At 40.7% G+C, this 20,591-nt stretch overlaps 1 protein-coding gene across 3 annotated transcripts in view; it reads left to right on the forward strand.

Moving 5' to 3' along the window:
- The window catches only part of PTPRG (protein tyrosine phosphatase receptor type G), a 683,006-nt gene that overhangs the window by 378,827 nt on the left and 283,588 nt on the right, over positions 1–20,591 (forward strand). For all 3 annotated transcript variants that reach the window (XM_026721752.2, XM_026721760.2, XM_087923573.1), the window contains exon 4: positions 2,515–2,663. In XM_026721752.2, coding sequence (XP_026577537.1) covers positions 2,515–2,663 — 149 coding nt within the window. The remainder of the gene's footprint in view (positions 1–2,514; positions 2,664–20,591) is intronic.

Raw genomic sequence — 20,591 nt, forward strand, 5'->3', positions numbered from 1 at the left:
ACTGAGTCACATTATTTATTTGTTTTCTTAATGAATTAATTGTAGGTACTATTGGTACATGCAGATGTGTACCTAATTGCCAAGAGAGAGCAACTTTGGTGTAGGTTAACACACCACACCAGAAACTGAGAGGCTTGAGTTCTAGTCCTACCTTGGCACAAAACCACCTCGATGATTTTGTGCCAGTCACTTTCCCTCAACTCTAGGAAGAAAATCTTCAGCCCTACTGAAAAGCTTGCCAAGAAGTTGCCAGGATTCAAAATTGACTTGAAGGTATCATCAATCAATCAGGTTACTCTCCAGATTATTTAGATTGTACAATTAATAGTAAATTGGCCAGCAAAAACTATAGTTCCCCATATCTTTTGGTACATTTTGTCCTAATAGTATTAGTATCTAAGATTCTTAAGTGCTATGTAGATATATCCTATGTACATTGTTTGTAAATAGAACACTTCCAGAGATGAAATAAAAAATTCAGAACATTTAGGAAAGCTGCTATGAATAGTCTTGGTCCACATTTAGTGATAACAATAGTATTTAGACTTATTGTGATGACCTGGGGCGTGACACAAAAGTAACCAAGTCACAAAAATAGAAGAAAGTCCCTCCAACTTGACCCCAATGTCCAATTATCTTCGGCTGGATATCAGACTCTTAAAGAAAACAGTCTATGGAGGAAGTAAATGCAGTCTGAACCCAAAGTAAAGTTAATTAGAAAAAAAAAACCCAACACAAACCACACTGAAGGAATTAATACAGCAGGCCAGGATTATTAATTGTAGACTTCTACCAGATAACTGGAGCAAGCACAGTTGGGAGGAAGCCAAAACACAGATAAGCTCTGACAAGAATAATGCATGCTTTGCTTCCAGCAACTTTGCCATGCACAGTTTGTCCTTTTAAACAGTCTCCCAGCTACAGCCCATGAAGGGGATCAGGGCCCCTTCCTCCCCCATAGACCACGCCACTCACATTTCTCCCTTATCCGTTTCTCCCGGCATGCCCTAGGATGAAGAGGGGATGGGCCTGGGTCTTCCTCTGAATGCCCATCTGGCCTGTGCCCTTTCCCAGTTTCCTCCACAACTACCGGAGCCACATTTCCACTCTCTGTCAGCTCTTCCATCTCTCCCTCGGAGTCAGACTCCAACTGGGGCATGACACTTATATAGCACTTCATAGAGGTATTTATATACAGTGTTGTCTAAGCAATTTAGTATATACATAGTATATACAGTGCTCTTTAAGCAATTTACAAAGTCAGAATATTGCCTCCAACAGTCTGGGTCCCCATTTTACCAACTATAGGAGGGTGGAAGGCTGAGTCAACCTTGAGCCCCATCAGGATTGAACTCCAGGCTGTGAGCAGAATTCGCCTGCAATACTGCATTCTAACCACTAGAACCCCACGGCTCACTCATTTAGCTACCTTCTGGATCTTTTTTTAACCCAAAATTGTTGTTTTTCCATTCAGTCTTATCTAGTTTTTTGTGCATGTATCATTCAGAAATTTTATTTTTAGCTGTCTGCAGTTGTTACATCTTTGTAACAACTGTATCCCATTTTATGGAAGCACAGTGCAAAAATGCACTGTATATACACCATGCTGTAGTATTCTTCATTGCATCAATTCATTAGGATGCATGCACACACAATTAGTGCATATGTGTGATACAGTGATCTGTAGTAACAAGATTTCTCCCAACTGCTTCTTAGGCAGATTAACTTTCTGGCTTAATTAATTCCCAAGTCAAGATGGCAAACTGCGCATAGCTGTGTAATTTCAGTGGGACTTTCATATATAACAAGGTGCTGGAGTGCAACCTTGTTTTCTTCACTTTGTAATTCTGCAGAAAGGCCTGAAAATTATCTGCTGGGGTAAGTGTGTAGAAGATCCTCTGAGAGCCCTATTTGCTGTGTCAGATTGTTTTCTTTCTAGAGTTCTCTGCCAAATAATCTTCTCAGTCCTGTACATTTGTTGAATACATACCTGAGAAATCTAAAGGTGTGAGAAGACCTTGTTGAAATAAGGGGAGGAGTCAGGGAGTGGGCCAAGACAGGTGGGTGGCTGAGATGGGAAGGAGAGAGAGATAAGCAAATAGGGGAAATTGCATTGCCTCTATGGTCATAAGTGTGAGCAGGCTGTCCAGCCCCATTATGTGAACACGGGGCCACTGCAACTGCCATAAGTTTGGGCACAAGTCATAAGTCCCTTCCTTCAGCACCATCACAATTTGGAACAGTTGCTAAACGATTAGTCGTAAGTCAAGGACTATCTGTACTTCAGAGCGAGAAGCAAAATTGAGTTTCTTATATTAGAAATGTTAGATCCATGTTTTTCTTCTTCTTTTCAATTGTGTTCAATACTCACAGTCTGCCTGGGCAATTCCCTGCAGTCTTTGGGGCGAGGTTTTTCAGAAATGGTTTGTGAAATGATAACAAATGTGTGTATGATATCTACGGCAAAAAAAAAAAATCAATATTGACCTTTTTTAAAATTTCTTCTCTTTCCAGTTGCCATCCTTCTAAAGGATGACTATTTCATCAGCGGTGCTGGACTACCGGGAAGATTCAAAGCAGAAAAAGTTGAATTTCACTGGGGCCAGAGTAATGGATCTGCTGGTTCAGAGCATAGCATCAATGGGAGGAGATTCCCAGTTGAGGTTGGTCACAATAAGTTGCCATTTTTAATAGGGAAAAATATTGCTTTGATCTGAGTTCCTTCTAAAAATGTGCAGTACGATTTGTGTACTTTTTCTTTTGTTTTTCACAAAAGAAGTTATTTTACTGAAATTATGCTTCACAATGAAGGAAGACTGTTCTGTCCTCACTACACATTAGTCTGTGTACAGCTCGACGTACAGCTAAACCCACCTATCCAATAAAATAGACCATGTGCATAGATCTGAATGCTTTATTGAAAGAACAGGTTATGATGAAATTGGGGAAAATAGCGATATATAAATGAAAACCAAATGCAAGATTAAGCAGTATTAAGTTACTGCTGAACATAACAATTAATAAATACAAGCAATTGAAATCTCACCAGCTGATGCTCTGTGTGTGGGAAGTGTCCTTGGATAACCATTTGCTACAGATTAAGATGGATTCTTCTTTGTGCTTTTGCCTTCTCCAAGTGCTAGAGGAAATGGAATCTGGCTTCCTAGTGTGCACTTGTTTTGAGAGCGTGGGCTGATGGACAAAAGGGTGGGGTCAGCTTCAAACAATACACTGGGAATTTGTCTCTCCGGCCAATAGATGGGGCTACATAACATTAACAGTATATAAAGATCATATGTTGGGGTGTGTTTCTCCATCCAGCCACTAGATGGGGATAGAGAGCAACAACAGTATATAAAAGTTATATGCTAGGGCATAACAAAGATCCATGAGAATGTTAATTTTACATCCAGAGAACTTCTCCGCAGCAGGATGACAGCTCATTCCTATACAGAAAGGGCCTTAAAGTTTAGAGCCTAGCAGATGTATTTTAGAAATGTGAGATATATATATATATATATATATATATATATATATATATATATATATATATATATATATATATATATATATATATATATGAGTATTAGCAATATACTCTCCATTTCTAAATACATCTGCTATATATATATTTAAAAGAAATTCTTCTTGGCATAGATTAAATCATTGGCACAGAGCAAAATTCAGACATAGGATGACTTGGTGTAACTGATATGAACTGTGTTAGATATAGGAAGGTGGGTTATCTAAAAAAAGATTCAAATAATTTAGTCTTCAGTGGTAGGAGACAATTGTACATCTTCAGTGGTAGGAGACAATTGCTACTATGATAAATTCCATAGGATTTAGGAAGAAGCATGATGTGATTTACTGGAGTTTTTTTAGAGGTTAGCCTAGGACTGTGATGGTGAACCTGTGGCACATGTGCTGCCTGCTAGCTGATCGCTGGGTAGCTGCCGCACATGTGTGGTGGCAGGGCGCATGCAGGAGATGCACACGCATGCGCAGATGTCCCCATGCACTCAGGGAGTCATGGGCGCATGCACAGGGGGCATGGGGGCCCTGTGTGCATTGCCTTATGGGTGCTGGCACACACTTTTGGCACACGAGGACGGTAAGGTTCACCATCACTGGCCTAGGAGCTGAGTTTTAAACTAAGGATAATTTCTGGAACAGAGAGAAAGGCAAACATTGTACTAGTCACGCCTGGAGGTATACATTTTAATGTCATTTTCTTGCAGGAAGGGACCCAGTTCATATGTTACATCTATCCAGTATTCTAATTAGCACTCCAACAGAAAATGAATTGCTATCCACATTATCTTCAAATTGCCTACAGGAGAATCCTTGGGGACTTGCAACCTTCCCCAAGGATGAAAGATGTCAGTATGGAAGACCTAGGCTAATCCCACCCCCTCCGATTTCAGACAGCACTTCCCTTATTCCAAATCTTGCTTATATTATATCCAGAAATAAGGTATCCTTTTCTGGGTCTTGCATGATGCTAAGCAAGAGAATTGGACATACAACTTTATTTTACTCTATACCAGCTTTTCTCAACCTAGTGCCTTCTAGTGTGTTGGATGGCAATTTTCAGAATCCCTCTGCAGGTTAATAATAAATAGCTAGCCTTGGAGTAGCTGTCACCAACCTTGTGGATTTCCTCATACTTGAGGAAAAAACTTTTGTTCTTTTTTTGTAATTCAACCAGTCTGGAAAGTAGCACTGATTGGAAAACTGACTCACTCAGTCTCAGTCCCTCCCCCTCCCTCCCTCCCCCCCACCCTCCCCCCCCCACCACACACACATCATCATATACAGTATCTATCTATATCTCTAAGAGTTGGGTATGGTGACTTGGCAACCAAAAATCTCCAGGTTGGAGTGAACAGTTATGTAAACATACTTTATTTCTTTATTTTGTCAAATTTAGGTAACGCTGATCTCACCCTCAGAGTGACTCTGGGTAATGTACAGTTACTTCACAAAGCCCTCAAATACATCTGTTTGGCAAGATGGGAAGAAATAGTTTCAGATTAAACTCTGAAGCAGAGAGTACTGTATTCTGTTGTGTATCAGCTTCATTCTCGCTCTCAGTAAACAGTTGAATCTATCCAAGTTGCTCCTGGGAGTCTTCCGTCGAATAAAATTATTCCTGATAAAGAATTGCCAAGATTGACTGAGAGACAGTTTGGTGTGGTAGCTAAGGCACCAGGCTAGAAACCTGAGGCACAACTCCAGGTGCGTGATTTTGGGCCAGTCCTTTTATCTTATCCCTAGGAAGGAGGCAATGACAAATCACTATCAAAAAAACCTTGCCAAGAAAACTGCAGGGACTGGTCTAGGCAGTTGCTTGAGTCAAAATCTGACTTGAAAGAACTCTCATATATAAATATTTAAAAAGTTAACTGACTGACACTGACTACCATGGTTTACAGTAAAAGAAAAGGCCTAAAATCAAAACATAAGCCATATAAAATACTTAAAATAGCCATTAAGGTAGTAAAAATAATGAACTTGCATTGCCTAGCTCACAGTCACCTCTTCTTGAGGAATATTTGTGTTATTTCTGACAAGGTAAATTAAATGATTCTTTCTAAAGTCAGGGAAAAGAGAACAATGTCCTTAATGGCTCGATTGGCCCTTAGCTCCTTCTGAAACTGAGCCCCAGATATATTCTGGATAATAGCATTCTGTGCAACGACACCAAACTTTGTAGCGTTTTTTTTTTTTTTTTTTTTTGCCGTTCAACAGGCAGGGTCTGGTTGTAGTGTTAATTATCTCACCGTGAAAACCTCCCTGCCAATCAGAGCCTTGCCAAATGCCAGAGGCTATCTTTCTAGGAGACCCATCGAAAGGAAAAAGCTTCAGAATCAGCAGTGGTCCACAGGCACAGATCAAACATTTGCAGACAGCCCATGAGACCTCTACCCTCCAGGCTTGGCAGTGTCTCGGTTACCGGAGCATTGGAAAACCAAATGTGCTGCAAATCTAATGGAGAAACCAGATGTGGACAGTGTGTGCCAGTTCCAAAGAGGCTCCACTGGAAGATGCCAATAAATCTGCTCCAGCTGCAAAGGTGTTCCCCCCCACTGTAAATATGGAGCTAATATGGACGGCAAAAGAGACTGCTTGCCACAGGAGGAGGCGGGAGAGCTCACTGAATGCTAAAACTAATTGGAAATGTCAGGTGTAAGATAGAACCTTATTGTTTGACCATGTTGTTTGTATTTTTATTATCACAAGTAATGTGTCAGATGGTAAGGCAGTGTGAGTTAATTGGTTTCCTTCCTTCGAACCCATCTGGATCATATTTTTGGAAGTGATTTATACGTTAAATTAGGGGGATAGGATATATGAGAACATCCTTTTCATTACGTTCTCTGCAGAGAGATTGGATCAAAAGCAAAGCATTTATCGGATAGCTGTTATCTTTTAAGCAGAAGAAAAAAATAAAGAGAAAAATGTCAGTCTTGTGAACTCATGTTCGATTTATGTTTTGTTTCGAGGAAGGAAAGGGATTTAAATGAAAAAGTGAACACCCTTCCTTCCAGTCCCTGTTCTCTGCAGAATCAATGGAAACATCTTTTTACACAGATATCAAAAGCCAAATTTGGCAACAAGGAAACCGGTGGAATGCCAGAAGTATTTTTCCTTCCAACATCCCTCTTGGAAAAATTAGCCAGTCTCTTGCTCTAAAACCTTGTACACCCCCCGCCCCCTCATTTGAGTATAATAAAAGTCAGTGAGAATATCCTAGATTGGAAGGACTGTTTTAAATGTTAACATTTCAGGCTCGGTGTAGGTTTATTGTTCCATAAGGCACTGATACAATAACATTTATTGTGTCAAATTTATAAGATTCTCTCCACAACATATTGCTTAAGGCCCCTTGGCCATCCACTGCAAACTGTCCTTTCCAGCATCGCACATTTAGTTAGCTTTGCTGACATTAAACTTTTATGCAACTTAGGTTATGTACTCAATAAAGAGTGATTAAGGAATGCACCCTCTTTGCAGTAGCCTTATACAATTCCATGATAGAACAGAGTAGAGTAGAGTAGAGAGAGTAGAGTAGAGTAGAGTAGAATAGCAGAATTGGAAGGGACCTTGGACCTTGGAAGTCTCTAGACCAGGGATCGGCAACCTTTTAGAACTCAGGGACCACCAAACTCATAATTTTAGATCCCAGGGACCACTAACTGGTTTGGTGGGTACGGCCTAATTTGTGGGTGTGGCTAGGTGGTCATGTGACTCGCTGGGCATGGCTTGTATGTAAATATTATGAATATTTATATAGATATTGAATTTTTTATAAAAAAAAGAGCAACTTTTAACCAAAATCAGGCAAAGCAGGGAGGCAGATCGAGTTGCCCACAGAATCACAGATTCATTCAGCTAGCTCAGTCTGTCACATAAAATTTGCTTGCAAGCAAACTCATAAAATTTGGTAGCAAGCAAACTCACAAAATTAACTCACAACACACCATGTATGTAAATATTGATTTTTTTTATTAAAAAAGAGCAACTTTTATCCCAAACCAGGCAAAGCAGGCAGATTGAGTTGCTCACAGAATCATTCAGTGATCTATCTATCTGCCATCAGCTAGCTCAGTCTCTCAAATTTGCTTGCCATGAGTCTGCACTGAATTTGCTTGCAAACAAACCTTCAGTCCTAAGGTTCAGCTGTACTTAAAAGCAGAGCCGAAGATCTAAAGACTAGCTAGAAAGCAAAAATCCAACCATTTCCTGATTCCTAGCTAATCTAAATCTCCCAGCACAGCAGAACAAATGATGGTCGGAAAAAGGAAAAATAGAAATTTAGCAGGCAAGTTTACCGGGTAAGGAGTGAGTGGGCAGGGAGGGTTCCCGTGGGCCTTGTGGGCGGCACAGCCTTGTGTTTCTGCACAGCCTGGATTAATTGCTTTGGGGGGGTGGTCTGGGGGTGAGATTTCTCTGTGGCCCACCAAAATTTTCTCATGGCCCACCAGTAGACCGCAGCCCACTGGTTGGCGACCGCTGCTCTAGTCCAAACCCCATGTTCAGGCAGAAAACCCTATACAATTTCAAACAAATGGTTATCCAATCTATTCAGTGTTGGAGCATTTGGTGACACAGTGGTTAGAGCCTCAGTGGCACAGTGGTTAGAGTACAGTACTGCAAGCTACTCCTACTGCAGTTTGGCAGATTGAATCCCACCAAGCTCAAGGCTGACTCAGCCTTCCATCCTTCCGAGGTGGGTAAAATGAGGACCCAGATTGTTGGGGGCAAAATGCTGACTCTGTAAACCACTTAGAGAGGACTGTAAACCACTATAAAGCAGTATACAAGTCTAAGTGCTATTGCTATTTGCAACTTCTGGAGGCAAGTTGTTCCATTGGTTAATTGTTTTAGCTGTCAGAAAATTTCTCCTTAGTTCTTGGTTGCTTCTCTCCTTGATTAGTTTCCACCCATTGCTTCTTGTTCTAGCCTCAGGTGCTTTGGGGAATAGCTTGACTCCCTCTTCTTTGCGGCAGTCCCTGAGATATCGGAACACTGCTATCATGTCTCCCCTAGTCCTTCTTTTCATCAGACTAGACATACCCAGTTCCAGCAACCATCCTTCATATGTTTTAACCTCCAGTCCTCTTGGTTGCTCTTCTCTGCACTCTTTCTAGAGTCTCAACATATCTCACCACAGGTCTTACTAGCTTCATGTTACTTTAGAGCATGAGTGTCAAACTCGCGATGTCACATTTCCTTCATGTAACATTTTGCAAAATTTTTCCCATTTGCGGAGCTGGGGTGGGCGTGCCTGCATGTGATGCATCCGGCCCACAGGCCGCCAGTTTGACACCCCTGCTGAATGAAGACAAAGTATATTTATGAATAGGAAAGAATATTTGTAGTTCAGGGTTGAATTGTGGAGTACTTGGGGCTTTTTGAGCTTGGTTATTTCCTTGCAAACATTTCTTACCCAACTAGGTAACATCATCAGTGCTTAGAAGATAATGGGGTTTGCTCTTTGTTTATATACAGTGGCTTGTCCTGTCAGTGTTGGTGAGAATATTGTTTTCTTCTTGGTAGTTCCTTGATTAGGCTGCTGTTTGATTGTCTGCCTAAAGTGGTAGTTCCTTGATTGAGATATTGTTTCCTGCTGTGTTTATCTTGCCTGGGTTCATGACTGTGCTGCCATTAGTTTGTGGAACGAGCACATTTGGCTTCACAGAGCATACAAGATCATTAAACATGTAATTATAAACTGTGATGGTTGGATTTAAAAGGAAAACTGTAGGTTCACAATGGCCAAACATGATCATTGTTAGTGCAGAATAGCGAAGGTGTATCCAGACTGAGTAGGTTTTCGTTGATTTTAACAGAACTATAATGGCCAAGATTTTTTTTTCATATTTTCCATTAGGAACTAAGCTCAAGCTAGTCTGGATTTAATCCCAGTAAACTAGCTGTAGAAGAAAGTAGCTATTCAACAATGCTTCTAGTACTGTGACATTGAAATATAGCTTAAATAATGGTTTTATAGCCCATTCGCATAGTGGGCATGATGGCTCAGGGATGAAAGATTGTCAGCTGGAGAGCTAACAGCCAGGGTTCGAGACTCGAGCTCCCATTATTCTCCCCGGATCCTGCCCACCTAGCAGTTGGAAAGCATGCCATGCTAGCCACATGACCAGGGAAACTGTCTTCAGACAATAGCACCAGTACTTAGAGTTATATACTGCTTCACAGTGCTTTACAGCCCTTTCTAAGTGGTTTACAGAATCAGCAAGTTGCCCACAACAATCTAGGTCCTCATTTTACCCACCTCAGAAGGATGGGAGGCTGAGTCAGCCTAGAGCCTGGTGAGATGCCAAATTTCAGGCAGCCAACAGAAGTAACCTGCAGTCCTGCATTCTAACTACAGCACCGCCACAATTTCCTCAGCCAAGAAAAGGAGAAGGGCTCCATGCCCTTCAGTCAGACACGACTGTCAGGAAAACCCTTCACCGTTTAGCCCATTCCAAGCATAACAGATCAATTATGCCTTCGTATCTTTTTAAGTGCCTCCAGATATAAGTGATGGGTTATCGAACATTTAATTCAAAATTATAAATGAAGAGTCTGTAACCAACATTTGTTTGGTAACTTTGAGTTAGTAAATGAAATTCCACACTTTTATCCCTTTGGGCTAGCATATGAATAAAAAGGATTTGCTGAGGTATTAAATTAGCTTTTGCTAAGCTTGAGAAGAATCTCTAGTTCTTTTATTAGAAACATGTTGATTTCTGCAAAACTCTGAAGACTGTTCCTTAACCTGGTATCATCTAGTAGTGCAGTAGCCCCATTGCCTGAGAACTGTGGGAACTGCATCCAGCATACCCAGTTAGCGATGCCTAGTTAAGAATAACAAGAGTTCTTTCTGATGTTATAGCAAAAGAATATTTGTAGAAAAGGACACGGGGTGTTCAGTTGTAATTATTTCAGCAATGTATCTTTGCCTAGAGCAGAAGTGTCAAACTCAAGGCCCAGGGGCTGGATCTGACCTGTAGGGTACTTAGATCTGGCCCGTGGGCCTGCCCTGGAAACAGCAAAGGATTGGCCCACAGTGCCTATGCCAACAAAAACAGCCCTCCCAAGCTCTGTTTTCGCTGGCAGAGAGTTGCAGGAGGCCATTGCAAGAAAAAACGGAGCATTGTCTGTGAGAACCATGGGTGGCCCTCCTGAACTCAATTTTTGCTGGCCGAGGGTTGCAGGAGGCTGTTGCAGCCAAAAACGAAGCTTGGGAGCCTGTTTTCTCTGGCAAAGGACTTGGGCCAGCACAGGCGCCCCAACACGAGTGACGTCAAGCTGGCCACGCTCACCCTGGCCCCACCCACTCCAGCCCCCTGAGGTCAAACACAGTCCTGATGCGGCTCTCAATGAAATTGAGTTTGACACTCCTGGCCTAGAGCATAGTTGTATTGGTGCTGATTGCCTGCTTCATTTCCACGCAAGATGCTGATTATGTCTATGAAGAGCAAAAATCAGAAGCTGTGTTTATTTGAGGTGAGCTTTCAGCCATTTATGAGCTTTTGTGTTGATGATTTAATTGTCAGTTATAATGTGAACGCTATTTTAGAATAATGTACAGTAATTTACTTAAGTAAATGAGAATCTTGTTCCAAGGATCACATTGCAGCCCAGGGTGAAAGACTTAATCCTTTCATCCTTTGATTTAAAATGACTTGAATTGTTAGATTATCTAACAAGGACCTGCATTAAAATGATTTCTGTATTCCATCATGGAGGCATGTTAATGTCTAGATCATGTCTTTGGCTTGGTTAATTAAGAACTAGTCGAGGAATAGTTCAGCTTTTCTTAGGAAAAAGCACAGACAACCCTACCAAGCCAAGATTTGGCGCTGCAGAAATAACATTGAGCCGATGTTATTCTTCACTCCTCTAATTTAAGCAGTTATGTGTGGATTAGAGATATACCTTTAAAAAGAACAGTAACATGCACAAACCCACAGGCACATAACTTTTCATGGGTACAGGTATGCAGGTCTTGGCTTGTTCGGGTCTTTTCCCATGTAAGATTGAGAGCATCTTGGCAACGTTTCGACGAGGTCCCACTCGCCATCTTCAGGCTGGTGCTTTCGGCTTTGTGCTTGTGTGAGCAAAGCATGATCGGAGCTGCCATCTCCCTATATATACTGGTGGGGAGGTTGGCTGTGTTGTCATTTCTTGATTGAACTCCATCAACCAATAAATATCCATCAAGCAATATATATATTGCTTTGTTCAGGTATTTTCCCACATCATTATAGTTGTGCTTTTAAAGTTGTAGCAACGTTTTGGCAGAATCTCATCTGTCATCATCAGGCTTCTGTATTGTGTTCGTCTAGTCCAACCCATGAAAGCAACAGGTCATAGCATCGACTTCAATGGCACCAAAACCCTAGCCACTATAGAAAACCCCAACCACAGAATTATCAGAGAAGCCATAGAGATTGAAAAAAGACCTGAAAGCATGAATAGAAGAGATGATTCCACCAGACTGTCAATTATTTGGAAGCCTGCACTCACAAACAAACAAATCTCCACACCACAAGCCAGGCAAACACCTGGGCGCAGACAATTCCCCCCTGATACCTCCAGCTCAAACACACCCCAACCAGGCACCCAGATGAAACCTAGCTTCCTAATAAATGAGAGCTGTCCATTTACTTGGAGCCAAGCTGCACTAAAAGCCTCCAATACAGAAACACAATGTTGCCAGCCAATCAAGACAAAAAAAGCCACAAAACAGAAGATATTAGAAATACCAATCAAGCAGATCACAGCAAACTCCAAGACCAAGAAACACAGACCAACACTCCCAACCAATCAGGATGAAGAAAAAAACCATTCTGGCACAGCAGTAGGCTAGCCCCAAATTTAAAACTGAAATGGCTGTGAAAGTCTGACTCACAGACAAACACAATACAGAAGCCTGATGATGGCAGATGAGATTCTGCCAAAATGTTGCTACAACTTTAAAAGCACAACTATAATGATGTGGGTATATATATATATATCAGACATCCAGCCCTTGCTTATCAATGAAGAGCAAGTGGAACAAGTGGCCAGTTTTAAGTTTCTGGGTTTTACCATAAAAGAGGACCTGATCTGGGGTCAGGGGAGGGATGCTATTGGTTCTGCCTGGATCTATAGAACCGGTAGCACCGAAGAGCAGCAGACACCGAACTGGTTCTGTATCTGCTGCTGTTTGGCCCACCCGCCCACCCGGGCTCTTACCTGACCTTTATTTCCTGCTTTTTCAACCTCAGCTACTTTGCGCGGCACAGCTGAGGTTGAAAAAGCAGGAAAGAAGTGGCTTTTCAAATGTTGTGCACCTGCGTGCAGCGCTGCTCAGCTGTCCAGGTGGCACAGCTTAAGGTTTTTTACACACGTGTGCAGCCAAACTTAGTCACCAAACCGGTAGTAACACCAGTTAAATCCCACCCCTGCCTGGGGTGCTCATATTGCAGCACTGGTCAAAAGGGCCCAGCAGAGATTATACTAGCTGAGGCTTCTCAGAAAACAACAACCTAATGAAAAACTGCTGGTGACCTTCTACTGCTGCACCATAGAGAGTATCTTAACTTACTGCACCTCTGTATGGTTTGCCAATTGCACAGTCACAGATAGGACAGCGCTCCAGAGAGTTAACATCTTGCCCAGAAGATCATTGGTTGCTCTCTCCCCTCTTTGGAAGAGCTTTATAGCTCCCGCTGCCTTAAGAAAGTTCAAAACATTCTCAAAGATCCATCTCATCCTGGGAACCCATTTTTTAAACTATTACCATCTGGCAGACAATACAGGATAATAAAAACAAGGACAAATAGGCTGAAAAACAGCTTCTATCCCAAGGCAGTAGCTCTTTTGAATTCTACTGTATAGTGCAATATTAATGCAATATCAGGGGTTTTCAATTCAATGTATAGAATGTGAAGGATGTGTGTTTGTCTTTATTTTCAGTCATAACGTATACTGAAGATGGTATTTAATTTTGTTGTACGAGGTGCAATGACAATAAGGTAAACTAAAGTTTCTGCTATAGACTAATTTTCTGTGATAAATCTATATAACCCTTGCTGTTTCTAAACTGCAGGAATATTTCAGCTGCCATGCATGAGATGGGGATTCTTCTGTTGGAAGATGGAAATATCCCATATTCTCACCAGACTGAGAGATGTAACTTTCATGTACAGTGATGGGGAAGCTGTGTGAGATTTGAAGAAGAAACCTTTTGGTTCAGTCTTCCTGCTAGTAATATATGCGTAGTCCTTGACTTACGATTGCAGTTGGGACCAGAATTTTGGTCCTATGTTATAATGGTTATGAGTCGAGACACCTACGTCACCAATTAACTGTTGTCATTTTTACAGTAGTTCTTACGCAAATCATGCAGTTGTAAGTCCAAATCATGTAGTCATTCAAGGATTTGTGGTCATAACTCTAAATCCATTCTTTAAAATGGGTGGGGATTTTTTTTTGCCAGAAACTGGCAAAAAAATTCTGGGAACTGGCAAAAATAATAATAATCACAAATTGTAGTCACATAATCACGGCATACTGCACCGGTCATATAAATGAACCACAGTTCACCATAGGGATGAAGGTGAGAAGAGCATAACATTTTATGATTGCTGGGAGAGGTTTACAAGCCAAATAGTACCCTTTCCAAGGATTTCATAACTCCAAATAGATTGACGATAAGTTGATATTATCATCAATAATTTGTTGCAAATTTTCATTACCATTTCCAGTGAAAATATAATAGATCAATTCTATACCACCCCACCTCATTATCCAATTAAAGTTATGGTAGAAAGTAGAGCAACTAACTAGGTTTTACCATTGCTGTTGTGTCCTAGGTGCTTTCTTGTAGTTGGTTTTCTTGTAGATATTTCATTACCCAACTAGATAACATCATCAGTGCTCTGAAGTTACTCAGTTGGGTAATGAAATGTCTGCAAGAAAACAACCAAGCTTGGGGAACACCCAAAGACCTCACAGTTCAACCCTGAGCTACAGCTATTCTCTTCTATCACTTTCATTGCTGTAAAATTATCTTTAAAATGGCTTGTGCAGGAAATAAAGAGAGGGCTTGGCTTCTTAAATGACTTTAAAATATTCCTTTGAATCATTTCTTTTCTGCTCGAGAGGGAAGCAACGGAACAGAAAAGGCAAATGGAGAGAAATAACTTCATGATCACATCCAGAAGATCCTGACCCATTTAGCTCAGTGACTTTCATAATATATAATGGGAGAAAGAATTTGAACTCTAGCCAGCCAGCCTTGGCCAGTTGGTTAGCTCTTGGAGTGTTGTAGTTACATCCACACATCTGTTAACTCATTGCATTATGTGAACAACATCTACCATAGGAGAATCTCATTGATCAGTTGCTAAATTATCCATATTCTCTCTTTTTTTTCAGTTTCAGTAAACTGGAAAATAAATTTAGATTTAAAAGCAGCAGGAAATACTGCTAGGGAAAGTGGAAATACTACGGTGATCAGATGAGAAAGAAAATTCTTGGAGCACAGATAGAGAAAAGCTAAGAGTCTACTTAAAAGCTGAGTTAGCAAACATATTTTTCTGCATTTTTTGCATCCTTAGACAGCCACCATGCTGAGGAATAATGGACAAGAACGTTTAGTTGGTTCAGAGGTGGTATTCAGCAGATTCTGACCAGTTCTGAAGGACTGGTAGCGGAAATTTTGAGTAGTTCGGAGAACTGGCAAATACCACCTCTGACTGGCCCCACTTCCCATCTATTCTCTGCCTAATGAGTCCCAGCTGATCGGCTGGGTCTTCTTTTGTTGCCCTGGACAGGAGAACGGAGCTGGAAAGCAGGTTAGTGGGCTGGGGAGAGAATGGGATTTTGTAGTATCCTTCCCCCAGGAGTGCGGAGTGAATGGGGATTTTACAGTATCCTTCCCCTGCCATGCCCACCAATCCACACCCACAGAACTAGTAGTAAAAAATCTAAAAACTCAGTTACCAATCCCAGTTGCATCAAACAACTTAGGCAGGGAAACATCTATGCACTTGGGAGATGATTATGGCAACAGCTGTCTCAACTGCTCCCTAGTGCCCAGTTTCACAAGCAGAGTCATATATGATTATCTACAATGCAGTGACCACCATAAATAACCTCCCAGACAATAATATTTCCCCTGGTTTTCCTTGTCTTAGATTTGCAGATGATGCCAACCTGAAACCAGGTTTCAATCATCCACCGTGATGACCCTAGAGACACATCACCATAACATAAACGCTTTAGAGGATGCTTAGAAGCTCAAAAGATTCTCAAAACTCTCTACAACACAACACAAACAGATCCACTAATACATATTCTCCTCTCCAACAATCTACCTCCCCTCTTGATCTCTCTCCACAAGTCCTTCAGGAAACAGATCTGCTAAAGAATAGCTAAGACTCTATTGCTATATGATATAATAATAGATTCTTAAAAGCCTGGCAGGAATTCCCCCTTGTTATTTTTAGTGTTTTTTTTTCTCTTCCTCTATCTCAGGGTTGAGCTTATGCTTAATTATTCTTGCACTTAGGATAGCTTCATACTCTGCTGTAGACCAACAGGTGCTCATACCCTATTTCTATAGGAGGAAGTACTTTGTCCTCTCTACCTTCTCCCATGAAGAAGGTGGAGTTTAAATTGAATTTTCTGTTATCCCTTATGACTAATTGTGAGTTGCTTTTCTTGAACTTTAGGTGTATTAACCTTATCTTAAAGAATAGTTCATCTAAATTAACTGTTATATGATAAAATAATGGTAAATATAATTTTTGTACAACAAAACAAGCAATCCCATTTACATTATATTTTGCTGCTCAAATATGTTGCTAAGCCCTACATTTGTTAATAAGGCCTCCAGTAAAACAAGATAATACTTTTGTCTTCTGCACAAAAGGGTCCTTGGTGCTCTCTGGGCTTAGTTGTTTTCTTGAAGACATTTCATTATCCAAACTAGGTAATATCATCAGTACAAGTAAGGAGTGGGATTTGCTTTCAATTTATATTCTCGTGGCCTGCCGTATCAGGGTTGGTAGAAATGGTCTTGGAAGTTCATTGGTTGGACTGTTTACTGTTAACTTTTTGGCACACTTCCTTGGTTGGGGTATTGTTTACTTCTTGGTTGTTGGCCTGGTGTTAATCTTGATGTTAATCTCTGTCATCTGGATGTTGATTGCTAGTGGGAGGGTGTTTCGGTCTTTTTGTTCCTTCTTTTTAATTGTCTCTTTTACACAGTATGTAAATGTTGTTTATGTCTATGTGCCTATTAATGGCTAATTTGTCAGAGTGCTAGGCTTGTGGGGTTCTCTAGGGGTTTTGGACTTGGCTTGGTCTAAGATGGTCACAGTTCCCCAGTTGAATATGGTTAAGTTTGTCCATGTGTTGTGAAATTAAGGAGTTTTCATTATGTCTTCTGATTGCTAATTGGTGTTCATGGATATGCTCTGCCATTCTTCTGTCTATTTGTCCTATATAGTGGCTATTGCATTAGAGAGCACCAAGAACCTCTCATTTCAACTCTGAGCTATAAATCTATAACTATAAATCTTCTCTTCTATCGGTGCTTACATAAGTGGTTGAACCTTTAATTAGTAATTCCATTAGTGTAAAGGTTCCATTATACAGCAGAATATTTCAACTTCCATTAGAGAAACATTTAATTATCTCCTTCCTTCCTTCCTTCCTTCCTTCCTTCCTTCCTTCCTTCCCTCCCTCCCTCCCTCCCTCCCTCCCTCCTTTCCATTTCTGTGATAATTGAAAGAAAGTCAGAATGGGTGTGTGTGTGTCCTAAAGTGATATTCTGTCATCGAAATGTGCCAACAGTCAGCAAGACTAGTTGCATGTAAACTCACTAAGAACATCTTAGTCTATTTTATGGTGTTGTCATTTTGATGCTTGCCAGAGGCAACTTGATTTCAGTCACTCAGATGTCAAAGTACTTGCAGAATTTTATTTTTAAAAAGATCTATCCATTGAGCAGAGTGCCATTTTGACATTGATGAAGCTGTTTACTTTTTCCCCTAAGGTTCATCTAGATTTTAGAGCTATATGTCAGTACTATGATGCTGCAGTTATGGAATGAAGATATACTAAATGTTAGATATTTTATTTTCACCTAATTCCAATTTTCTACTAGTTTTATCAAAGTCTTGTTGGGCTCAGGAAGTGTAATAAAAAAAGAGAGATTGTTGCAATGGGGGACATTGATAGCAAGCTCCTTTTAGAAAGAGCTATTCTGAAGAGGGGAAAAAACCAATAGGGAGGATGGAGAATTTGAAAGAACGTATAAACTATTTAGTGGAAAGGAAGAGGTAACACAAAGGCTGCTGCTTTAAAAATAGGTTGTTCTGAAAACAAGCATGAAATAAAACTTTAATAAAAATAGGTACAAATCAGGCACTATTGAGAAATGTATTTATTTTCTTGTTCAATATTATTAATATATCAATATTAAATCTATATGCCTTACAATTAAAAAGCTTTAACGCTTTTAGGACGTACACAATCGTTTTGAATAGTTTATGCTAAAATATCATTTTTTTAAATCTCTCAATCTGATCTGATCTGTCTACTCCCACATAAATGTGCTCTAGGGTTATTATTTGTGTAATTAGTAGGGTTGTCAACCAATTAAAGGATTTTAGTTGATTAATCACCTGGTGCTTCTGAATCTGATTAATCAATTACATTTAAATAAATTTCAATAATGACGAATCTCAGTGGATATGCTTTTTCAGCATATTGAAGAAAATGTAACATTTGATTTGGAAAGCTTCCCTTCACTGTTAGAAAGAAAGCAGTGAAACTTTACAATCCTAATTATTAGAAAAATATAGCTGAATATTAACAATATTTTAAAGACAAAATATGGAATACCTAGGAGGTATCAAGGAGAAGGCAAACTCACATATGTGGTCCTTTCCTGAAGTGACTATTATAGTTGCTTGGATTCTTCCAAGCTTATCTGTAACTCCTGATATGACTAAGCAAGAACAGTTCTAAATATGTTTAAATAAGTGTTTAGGTGGATCCTTTCTGTTTAATGGAACTGGAAGTATATGTAGAAAACAACTGAAAACCATAGAATGGAGTTTATCAACCTTGACATTTTGCAGATGTATTGAATTCTCTGAATTTCCCTAACTAGCATGGGGAATTTTAGGAGTCTACCATGTTTCCCCCAAAATAAGACCCTGTCTTATATAAATATTTGCCACCAAAAAGGCACTAGGTCTTATTTTTTGAGGTGGTGGATTTCGTCCACTGACTCATCTCACTTGCGCATATCACCCTCAGCCTCTTTTTCGCTGTCAGGAACTTCTTTGCGGGTGGCAATGCCAGCAAGGCTTTCTTGAAGACCTCCACAGCCAATAACAGAGCTCGGGATGAATCTGGACCTCTGTTAACAGCTACAGAGGCCTTCAGGTAAGCCTTGCCAGCTGCAGAAGAAATGGGCTGACAAGGCAGGTGTAGGTGTGTGCGAGGCCTGGCTGCAACTGTCCGAAGGTAAGTAGTAGGGCAGCTCCACTACCCCCCATCCCCACCCTAGCTTAATTTTTACCCATGCACCATAGAGTGGGCAGGGTCTTAATTAGGGCTTATTTTGAGGGCAGGGCTTATAGTGGGTATACATGTAAAAATCAAGGTAGGACTTACTTTTGGGGTAGGTCGTATTTTCGGGGAAACATGGTAGAAGTCCGCACATCTACAAGTTTCCACAGTTGAGAAACACTAACATAGAATATTGCTTCCCTGCCATTTCCCAGGACAAGGGGTGCAGAGGCATTCAGTGGTCATCACTGAATGTGCCATTATACCTATAATGGTCTTGAAACCTATTATAATTTGAAAAGCATTCTTTGCCCATGTTGATCCAACTACAGTTGTTGACTAGAGCAGGGATCCACAGAGGCACAAATTTGAAGTCCTGAATTTATGAACGGGAAAGTTTGCAGTGACAAATTCAAGGAGGCCTTTAAACTGGCTTTGTGCCTAATTTACCAGGGCAACTATTGTGTGATCGTTTGTGTTGTTCTCTTTCTTTAGATCCTAAAACATGGACTTATATCATGCTGACTTTGAAGTCTAAATTAGTCCAGATTTGTAGTAGCCATTTGCAGGAAACCTTTGGTGCAATCTGTCCCACCTGTAAATTAGCTTGTATTGAATTTAAGTACAAATAACTGGAACAGCCACCAGTTATCATTTCTCTCTATGCCTTGCATCTGTTTTTTCTTAGCATTGAAGCTTATCCTGGAAGCTCTTAACAGCAGAGCATTGTGCTCTGTCTGAGCTGACGCTAAGTCCAAAGACTGTAGTCCTTGGATCACCAGTATAGTCCCTGGGGGTTCCAGTCAGGGGTGGGTTTCTACCGGTTCTGTCCACCTCTGTAGAACCAGTAGCTCTGAAGAGGAGCAGACATAGAACCGATTCTATGTCTGCTGATGTTTTTGCCCACCCACCTGCCCGGGTTCTTACCTGACCTTTATTTCCTGCTTTTTCAACTTCAGCTGCCATGAGAGGCACAGCTGCAGTTTAAAAAGCAGGAAAAAAAGTGCTTTTTGAAAGGCTGAGTCTCTGCATGCAGCGTGCTTGATGACAATTTACAGGCGTGCGTGCCAGGGAAGCACATCACGAATCACCGAACCTCGTAAATCACCGAACCGGTAGTTAACCCTGTCAGATCCCACCCCTGGTTCCAGTGGACTTGCCAACGCTTCCCATGATATTCGTCACACTATTTGTCCCACTAAATCTCTTTTTTAATCTTCTCATTAAATCAGTTAAACAGAAACACGTATGCTACAAAACAAGGTAGCAATCTCCAGCATAATGTTTATTTACAAGAAAACCTTAGAGCTCAGTGAGTTGGGAATAGTATTTCTTTCTCATTTAGAAAAGAAGGGGAAAAAGCGACAAAGTTGAGCTGGAATGCTAGAGAAGATTTGGGGAGTGAGCTGGGAAACATCAATTTGCTTCTTGGTAAACGGATGTTTTCTGATTTTCGCTGATGTTAGCCCTTTGATCGGAGTGTTCATGCTATCCTT

The sequence above is a fragment of the Pseudonaja textilis genome, chromosome 2 (assembly GCF_049901715.1).
Source record: "Pseudonaja textilis isolate UNSWEBS1 chromosome 2, rPseTex1.2, whole genome shotgun sequence".
Lineage (NCBI taxonomy): Eukaryota > Metazoa > Chordata > Lepidosauria > Squamata > Elapidae > Pseudonaja > Pseudonaja textilis.